This window comes from Oncorhynchus masou, unplaced genomic scaffold (assembly GCF_036934945.1).
Source record: "Oncorhynchus masou masou isolate Uvic2021 unplaced genomic scaffold, UVic_Omas_1.1 unplaced_scaffold_616, whole genome shotgun sequence".
NCBI classification, from domain to species: domain Eukaryota; kingdom Metazoa; phylum Chordata; class Actinopteri; order Salmoniformes; family Salmonidae; genus Oncorhynchus; species Oncorhynchus masou.
Window position 1 is genome coordinate 360,452 of NW_027012587.1, and position 10,399 is coordinate 370,850.

Genomic DNA, 10,399 nt, shown 5'->3' on the forward strand with positions numbered 1-10,399 from the left:
GACAGGTTATTTTTTACATTTCAAATTAGAAAGGACAGGTTAATTAGAAAGGACGGGTTATTTTTTTACATTTCAAATTAGAAAGGACAGGTTAATTAGAAAGGACAGGTTAATTAGAAAGGACAGGTTAATTAGAAAGGACAGGTTAATTAGAAAGGAAATGTATTTTTTTTACATTTCAAATTGGAAAGGACCGGTTATTTTTTACATTTCAAATTAGAAAGGACAGGTTAATTAGAAAGCACGGGTTATTTTTTACATTTCAAATTAGAAAGGACAGGTTAATTAGAAAGGACAGGTTATTTAGAAAGGACAGGTTATTTAGAAAGGACAGGTTAATTAGAAAGGACAGGTTCATTAGAAAGGACAGGTTAATTAGAAAGGACAGGTTAATTAGAAAGGACAGGTTATTTTTTTACATTTCAAATGAGAAAGCTGTTAAAACAATGGACGTGTTAATGAATGTATCTGCAGAGAAGCAGAGAACCGTCCACTCAGACCGTAGACCTGCTTTTCAAATCAAACCGTGTTTGTCACATGCGCCAAATACTACAGGTACTACAGGTATAGACCTGACAGTGAAATTCTTACTTTACCAGCCCTTATAAGGAAATAACGTGTTAAAAGAACGTATGTACTCAAATAAACTGCAGTTAAAAAATATCTATATTATTTTTTATTAATAAATCAATTAAAAAAGAAATACAAATGTGGTTCCAGGAATCATGACTAGGTCTTTATGTGGCTTTTTATTGTCCATGTCATGTTACCCCCCTCCACTTTGAGACACCACACAGCAGGTGAAAAGAAGCGTGGTCTGTGTACGAAGGTGGTTTATAGGGAGCGGCAGGGTAGCCTAGTGGTTAGAGCGTTCGACTTCTAACTGGAAGGTTACATGTTCAAATCCCCGAGCTGACAAGGTACAAAACTGTCCTTCTACCCCTAAACAAGCAGTTAACCCATTCTTCCTAGGCCGTCATTAAAAATAAGAATTTGTTCTTAACTGACTTGCATAAATAAAAAACATGACATTTTGACTAGTGGTTGGGGAGACCCAATTATGCAATATGCTTTCTCCAATTATGCTATATTACTACGTAAAACATGTTTTTTTTAAACAATTTGATAAAGCTGAATTTATCTTTCATTTCTATGCTTTAATGTGACATACTTGTATTTTATGGCATTAGTTATAGTGAAGAATGAGGAAACGTTGAGGCTGTCTTTCAGTAGGGTAGTTCCTGGTTAGTTGGACTACCTGTATAGCCCGAGGCGTTTAGGAACCACATGGGAATCAGCGTGAATGGAATCCTATCGGTCCTAATGATCGCCTTGGGGGGGTTTAGATTCCTTCCCATCATTGATCTAAATTCTAAACTCCTTTACGGTTGCTTCCTATCGTTCTACCGCTCCATTTGAAGCAGGAAACAGAGCTATGGTCAGTCAGGTGGAATCCCCAGACCTTCCAAGCTGCTCCTCATCTTCTCCATCCTCCACCTTCCAATTTTATGCTCCTTTAATTGAGAGATCTTCTTACTTGATGTATTGTAAAATGAATCGCTAATTTATGTAATCACTCAATTAACGATAATTCCAGCATATGTTCAAAATGCCCAGAGGGTTTTCTTCTCGCAGGTACTTATTTTGATGTCACGGTGAAACAGCTAATTAATTTTACATGCATATTAATTTGGGGTCTGCTAAGAGAGAGTCCCTCCCTCCCAACTCCCATCGTCGCGCTGCCTCATTTGTGAACGCAGACTCAGGCCAAATATTTACCTTTTTAACCTTTTTGAGGGGGTGGAACACAATTTAAGATTTAAATTGCATAATTAATATTGTTGCTTAGTCTAATTCATGTCCCGTTTGGCTGTGCCTTTTAAAAATTGTAATCCGTTATTTATTTACCTTAATTTATACACAACACACATTAGCTTATCCTAACGCAGTGTTATCAAACATTACATTGAACTTGAACAAAAACGTTATTTCAGGATCAAATAGTTTACATTTTACAACCTATCATCAACCCGTCATGTGGAATCCGAAATCAATTAAACAAACAACAACAACAACAAAAAAAGCTTGGGCATACACAGGCTGCTCTATGAAGGACAGAACATTACGGTCTATTTCAAAGTATTCTTGACGCATTCTCCTCTTTACTAGTGAATTAACGATTCCCTTTTAATTAATAAGAAAACCCGCGGCAGGCAAACTTGAGTGCTTCTGTATGATAATGAAGGAAAATGAATGAACTGAATAATGTTCGTTAACTCTAAAACACGTCTCCCTTCACTCCGCGCCCCCCTTCCCCCTTCCCCTCCTCCTCTCCTCCACTATAGCACTAAAAGGGCGTTGAGTGTCTTAATGAGATCTCTCTGTAGTCTAATTAATTGACGCTGTCGTCTTGAATATTCATAATATTCCTATATAGTAGCTCTACGTCAGTTAGCCCCGCTATACGGTACTAATTGTACTATGCAGCAGCAGCTCAGGAAAGAGTCCAGCCATAGACCTTCATTACAATCAATAATGCTCAGATTCACCAGAGTCAAGTACCGTCTCCAACACCTGCCGATAAGTCAACTTATGTATATATAGTGGTTTACAAAAAATATAGTGGTTTACAACAAATATAGTGGTTTACAAAAAAGATAGTGGTTTACAAAAAATATAGTGGTTTACAAAAAATATAGTAGTTTACAACAAAAAAACATGTTTTAAATGGCATTCTGTTTAGTATGTTTAAAATAAAATATGCTACTTCATAGCAATAGCCTAACATGTCACCATAATAATACAATTATAATTATTATTGTTTATTATTATTATTATTATTATAGATCTAATGGTATATATACATATTTGGCATTCAACTGGATATAGGACTATTTTCTTTAAGTTATACAAGTATTATTGAATAGATTGTTTTGAAGGTGTTAATGTCATTAATTAGTTGTTTATGCAAATGTTTTAATTGACAATGTAAATTACCCCGTCAGCAGTTGCATCTTTGTTTATTCATCCGTTTTTAGTAAATCTACAACGCCTCCAGATAAAGAAGAGTAATAATAATACCACTACTAATAATAGGATGAAGGAAGCCCATGTTGAGTTTACTGCACAGCGATCACAGCAGGGCCTTGATCCAATAACAGCAGCGCCAGATGAAGTGAAGAGGGAGACGGCACGTCATAATAACAACAGAACCAGATGAAGTGAAGAGCGAGACGGCACGTCATAATAACAACAGAACCAGATGAAGTGAAGAGCGAGACGGCACGTCATAATAACAACAGAACCAGATGACGTGAAGAGGGAGACGCCACTCATAATAACAGCAACACCAGATGACGTGAAGAGGGAGACGGCACTCATAATAACAGCAACACCAGATGACGTGAAGAGGGAGACGGCACTCATAATAACAGCAACACCAGATGACGTGAAGAGGGAGACGGCACTCATAATAACAGCAACACCAGATGACGTGAAGAGGGAGACGGCACTCATAATAACAGCAGCACCAGATGACATGAAGAGCGAGACGGCACGTCATAATAACAACAGAACCAGATGACGTGAAGAGGGAGACGGCACTCATAATAACAGCAACACCAGATGACGTGAAGAGAGAGACACCACGTCATAATAACAACAGAACCAGATGACGGGAAGAGGGAGACGGCACGTCATAATAACAACAGAACCAGATGAAGTGAAGAGCGAGACAGCACGTCATAATAACAGCAGCACCAGATAACGTGAAGAGACGTGAAGAGAGAGATGCCATAACATTCACCAGGGTTCACTGACATTACAGAAGGTCTGAAAACCCACAGGTCTGGACTACTGTTGTTAGAGCTTTAGATCCGCTATATATATATAGCCTAGTATATATTTTCAATAGATCTATTCTGATTTCTTGGGTTGCTACAAGTGTATGATATTAATTTGATCACTCTGCTATTGCAGGAAATTCAGACTTTTATACACGGATTCTAAAGATTGTAATTGCCTCTTTAAAATGTCAGACTTGATTTGCTCTAACTAAAAATGTATTATCCCTCTACAAAACAAATTCCTTTAATTATAATCCACACAATAGTTCACATTTCATGTTTCTACATGATTATTTTCCTGCTGTGAGAAACTGGTCAAATTAAGGTCCTGCATCTGTACTTCATTTTATTGTTGGGAATAGTGTAGGCCTGTTAACTTTTAATTACTGTGGGCCTGTCCACTTGATTTGACCAATAATTGTTTTATCATAACATTCCGATGTGTGCCCATAATAAATAATTCGTGGTCATAGGCTAATGTGATTATTTTAATTTTAATGAATAGCTGAATGCAGTTTTTTCATTCACGCTTTAAATCCATATCTGTTTTCCTGCGCACAGTAACGCGACGAACACACGTTGGTTTTGTCTATTTTTCTTGGCGAGAATGTACCATGAAAACACACTATCATTTTCCTATAAATGTGTATGAAACGTATCGCCTAGCTATTCAACTTTTTCAGGTATTTTTTTTTTCATTGTATTTATTCTGCAGTTCTCCAAGTCGTTCTCAAAGTAGATTATAAATGAACTTCTCATTTGAGACAGTTCATGTTTCTGCATAATATTGTTCCCCCAATTTACATTTACTAACCAATCTTTCTGACAGGGATATTCAGCTATCATTTGTTACTTTTGGAGCGAAGGCGATTTTTTGGCGGGGGCAACATTTGTTTTCCTTTGTGCTCTGGTGCAGCAGTGGAGAGACGACGTGTGAAAGTGGCTGTTAGGTCCGCCTTTCTCCCTCTCTGACCCGGCTCTTTATCCCCGTCGCCCTGGGAATGGCACGCATCGCTACTCTACTTTAGAGGAGCAGCAAAGAGCGCCTTTGTTTCAGTCCTTTTGGGTCGCACAAAATTGTTCTCCGTTCCGCCGCTGCAAAAAAAAAAAGCTACTTCAGACCAGGAGCAGGTTCACAAGTGCAATGCAATTTGGCTTAGCTCAACCTTTGTTCCGCTTGTACAAATGACCAAACAGTGCTCACATTATACAGTTGATCTACTGGGGATTCAACAGGCTCTTTTGGAGAAGAGGAGAAAGGCGAGTTCATCTGTTCAGAATCATGGTGGCGGAATTTTTCCCTCAATCCGCAGCTTTGTGGGATAAAACGTCTTGGACAGATGCAGCTAGAGATCAGAAGCGTAAAAGATGATTAAATGTTAAGGAAAAGTTAACTGAAATCAAAAGGTTAAATGGTTCGATGGGAATTGTATTGCGCAACAGTGTGAACACATCCGAATGTCAGGACCGTTTTCCCCTTGACGCTGAATTGACAATAAATTGTTTTCTAATAACAATAATAATAATAACAATAATAATAATAATAATAACGTTAAATATACACCGATTTTTTTTTGTATTTTCCTCATCATCTTTTGATATCAACATCCATACAGCTTTGTCCAATCTGTTCACACACATTAGCATCGCAACAGAAACAACCGATGATGACTGAGTGACTGACTGAAACCACACCGTTTCCCTCTAAAGGGCTTGGATTTACCACAGGCCCGCGTCCCGACTGGCTTTATTCTTACTCGCCCCTGCAGCCTGTCCGTCCGAATCAGGATTCCGTGTATTGTGGACGCATGGAGAGAAATTAGCATAGATTATGAGTTGGTCCGAGTGTGTGTGTGTGTGGTCCTTCTCATTGGGATGTGGCCAGGCGGAAAGGGAAGGTGGCTTGGCTAGGAGGGTGCGCTCACACAGAGAGAAGAATGTCCATTGATCTGAATACGTCCCCCATTAGGTTCACACTCACATAATTGACTTATTGGTATTTTATACAGTTTCTATAGCATTGTCGTAAGTCTCGTAACCACCCGAGTTTTACATTTCAATGACTGGCTTAATTTAAACCTGTTCATCCGCGTAGAAAGTGTATTTTGTTTGTACGTTTGCTTGTCACAGCTTTGTGGGAGTCGTCTGGTAAACACTAACATATTGGTATTAGGCCAGTATACCTTTTGTAGGCTATTCGAAACAAATTAAATAAACACATCATATGTATGTCTCCACATATATTCAAGTGTCCATTTCAAGTCAAACGTTTATTAATTGTGCCTTTTGGGGATTACCTATGACGTGCATAACACACTCAGCATATAGTTCGAAGATATATATATTTTATCGACTGCGGCGCATGCTCTCGGACGCTGAATATATATATACACACACACACACACACACACACACACACACACACACACACACACACACACACACACACACACACACACACACACACACACACACACACACACACACACACACACACACACACACACACACACTCAAAGAGGGAAAAATCCAAGTCAGACAAAAGTAACAGTATTCAAAGGGAGTATATTGAGCAATTGACAATACAACTTCAACAAATACATTCAGGAAATAATTGTATATTATTCCAAAGGGCAATTAACAGTTAACCGTCATGTAAAGACGTTAGTTAATAAACAAACTGTTAGTCACCAGTTAGATGACTATAGATCAGAGATTGGCACACAAATTATCGATTCGATATCAATTCAAATCACACTGTCCCCTATAAACAGCTCAACCTAAAATGTAATCAATGACACGTCATTCAACACGAATAAAAAACTTACAACGGACTATACAGAACAAATAGAGAGACTGCGCCAAGAAGCGACGGCCCTCCATGCCAAACATCAAATTGCTTAGTAGCTCTATTTGTAAACGCAAATAGTTGACTAAGCACCCCTTGCTCGGTGCACAAAAGGTTATCTGCATACCTTCACTACGGCGTAACCGGGCTTTCATCACCCTCCCTCACACTTCAAATCCGGTGGGTCGCTGTGCCTTTTCACCCCTTCGCTCTGTCTTCAAATGGAAATCATTTCTATTGGCTCAAGGTGTCCATGTAAATAGGTGTAAATGAATCCAGATTATGCCTTTGCTTTCTCCTCCGAGCGGGTAGCCCCCCCCCTCCTCCTCCTCTCCACCCAAGGCGATTGTCATGTGATAGCGAAGAAGTGGCACATTAATGAAGCGGCTCTACGGGGGTCTTTTCTCCTGTCATCACATTAAACTATCACACGGTTCGGGGAAGGACATGGAAATAGCAGCTCCTTAGCTCTGCTCATCACAACAAGGGCCGCAACACATCGGGAACCATTCAGAGAGTCGTGGTGTGTGTGTGTGGGGGAAGGAGAAGCTTATTGCTGCTTGCTTAACTAAAGATAGCGCATCATATAGGCCATCTGAAGGGAGAGAACGAGACTGTTTTCATAGGACGGCTGTTTTCAAGACCCACAGCCCATAAGCGCTGAGTGAACAGTCCACGGAGGAAACAGACAGTGAGTTGCGTTGCTGTATTTCATGCATCTTGGGGAACTTTCAGTAACTTTTAAGCGCGGGGATATTGCATTTTATTTTTGGTACTTTGCGTTATAAAGACAATCTATGCGGCGAGTGTATGGAGTTTTACGCGTTCGTAATGTTGTTTTGAACAGTTGTTTTGAACAACCCGTCCTAGAGTGATACTTCAAGGAGTGTAGGACAAGTTCTATTTCTCCTGTTTGTCTGAGAGAAACTGGAAGAACTGTAGTCTGACGCGCCATTCAGCAGAGTATTTTGACAGAAAGTCCAACAGAATGCCTCGTCCGGGGAGAAACACGTATAGCGACCAGAAACCTCCCTATTCCTACATCTCCCTGACCGCCATGGCTATCCAGTCCTGCCCGGAGAAGATGCTCCCGCTCAGCGAGATCTACAAGTTCATCATGGACAGGTTCCCTTACTACCGAGAGAACACCCAGCGGTGGCAGAACTCCTTACGACACAACCTCTCTTTCAACGACTGTTTTATTAAAATCCCCAGGCGGCCGGACCAGCCGGGTAAAGGGAGTTTCTGGGCTCTCCATCCCAGCTGCGGGGACATGTTCGAGAACGGAAGTTTCTTGCGGCGTCGTAAACGCTTCAAGTTGATGATGATGGCGTCCGAGCATCTGGCGCAAAGCAAGCCGTCGGACGCTGCCCACTATCTCCAACAACAAGCCAAACTCCGACTGAGCGCTCTGGCTGCTTCCGGCACACATCTCCCGCAAATGTCCGGTTACAACATAGGAGTCTCTCACCAACCGTCAACTTTCAAACACCCGTTCGCAATCGAGAACATAATCGCCAGAGAGTATAAAATGCCAGGCGGACTGGCCTTCTCCACCATGCAGTCTATGTCTGCTGGCTACCCGCTGCACAACCAGCTCACCACAGCCTGGCCTCATATGTACAGCTCCAGCGTCATGGACACGGTAGCTCCCATCTCCATGGCCAGTGATTATTCGGCCTACGGAATGCCCCTCAAGTCTATTTGCTATGGCGCGCAGAGTCTACCTGCCATCCCCGTGCCAATCAAGCCCACCCCTACTTCGATGCCAGGGCTCTCGGCTTTGCCAACACATATTCCAGCTTTCTTAGCGAACTCTCCCCAGTCTCTCAGCCCCACGTCTCCTCAGACAGCTACCAGCCAAAGCAGCCCTGCCACGCCGAGCGAATCGCTCATAAACCCGGCCTCTTCGGCCATGCAGTCCGTGGTGTCGGTGCACTGACATGACGTTAGCGGATGGGACTTATTAAAAACTTCTGAAAAAGAAAAGAGATGGTTATCAACTTTTCCAAAGCGGTATTTTATTGTTTGATCAATTCATGACAACCAACTAAAATATGCTCTACAATCATGAGGCAAGATATTTGCGTTTTGTGGTTTATTGATGTACTTAGATGTTTTACTTGAGCATTGTTGTGGCAGTGACCCTTGTCTTTCTATGACGCGCATATAGGCTACATCGTTTTGTTACCTGTTTAGGGTCATTTAAGAATAATCCAATTCTGAGATTATTTTCAAAAAGCACTCTCGTTATCCGTATCTATATTCTTGCTTACATTTTATTGCCAATTCTCCAATACATATTCCAATTCTATTAATCTAAAACTGGTAAAACAATTCGTTATTACATTAGAGAATGTTGTCCGAATTTTTTTGTTTGTTGTTGTTGCATTTTCGTCAAGATAAAAAGGCAAAGAAAAATAAATAAATGAAATCAACTTTTTGTAAATTAAATTTAACGTGACTTTTTAGTTACAGCTCCCTTTAATGCGCATTGCATTTGCTATACCAAACAGCCACATCTAATTTTTAGGAGAATAAAAAAAAGAAAGAGAACAATCACAGAGGTGACATTTTCAAATAACAAAACTTGAAAACAGATATTTATGGTTTACTTTGGTGTCTGGTTGTCTGCATTCAAAACATTCAAATATATTTGAATTGATGGAAGAATAAGTTGAAATGTGTAAACTGCACTTTTTTTGTTAAATGTTTTAGATGATCTGTAGTTTACAGATCTTTCTGTAGTTGTTCTGTGGACCATTTTAATTTAAAACAAAAAAAATAAACTGTGGTGACCGGATGTATAAAAAAATTGCAGTATATTTGTACGTTCTCTAAAACGCATGCTATTTCAAAACGTTGTGTTGTATTTGCTGCGAGCATGCGTGCTTCTCCAAGTGTGCCATGTGTCTGCAATAAATTATTGGTCATCAAGAATATTTTCCCATTAAAAAAAACAGCGTAAACATTATGTTACATTGCGGTGTGTTTTTTATTTAAACGGGTTATTTAACACACACACAAACACACACACACACACACTTAAAAAAATATATAGTGTTTTCGTAATTGTTATTGTTGGTGTTGTAGCATTCTAGACTATAGTAGTTTAAATGATTATAAAGTCAAGTAAGGTAGCAATAATAGTGGTTATGTAATTGTACATGGTTCATTGAGGTTTATATGACACTGGATCCTATTAAACCACACTTTGAGCAGAAACATTCAAATGCATAAGAAGGCAATTCAGCGTGCAGATCTCACTTATTCAACAGGTTATTGGTGTGTTTAAGGGACAAACACGCATTCCTTTATGTTCCAACGTTAATCACAGTTAGAGGCCGAATGTTGTAGTTATGCTACAACTATACTAATATTATGATATATAGCTGTATTTGCACAAAATAAATAATAACCCAATATTCCAGCCAAAACCTCTATTTACAAATTTCATTTGAGACAATATTCGTTATGGATGTAAATTAGAAATATTCACTGTGATAATAACCGATTCCTGGGGATTTTCTCAAGTCAATCCCCCATCGCTAAGTATAAACAAATATGTTAGGATTCCATCATTGTATGCTATTAACGAGACCTACATCAAATGCACCCCCCCATCCACTTCATTCAGTCCATTCGTCTTGAATAGGGAACGTAAAGAATTGCGAAGTTAGACGGGGCCACCGATGTAGATATAGTC

General features: G+C 39.8%; 1 protein-coding gene across 1 annotated transcript; it reads left to right on the forward strand.

Annotated features, from left to right (window-relative positions):
- The first annotated feature begins 7,013 nt into the window (after positions 1 to 7,013).
- On the forward strand, positions 7,014 to 9,672 carry LOC135536416 (forkhead box protein B1-like). Its single transcript, XM_064962759.1, has one exon. The coding sequence runs from the start codon at positions 7,682 to 7,684 to the stop codon at positions 8,633 to 8,635; it is 954 nt and encodes a 317-aa protein (XP_064818831.1). The 5' UTR covers positions 7,014 to 7,681; the 3' UTR covers positions 8,636 to 9,672.
- Positions 9,673 to 10,399: the final 727 nt, after the last annotated feature.

Excerpts from the sequence above, each read along its gene's own strand:
- LOC135536416 (XM_064962759.1), top strand. The coding sequence starts at position 7,682 with ATGCCTCGTCCGGGGAGAAACACGTATAGCGACCAGAAACCTCCCTAT.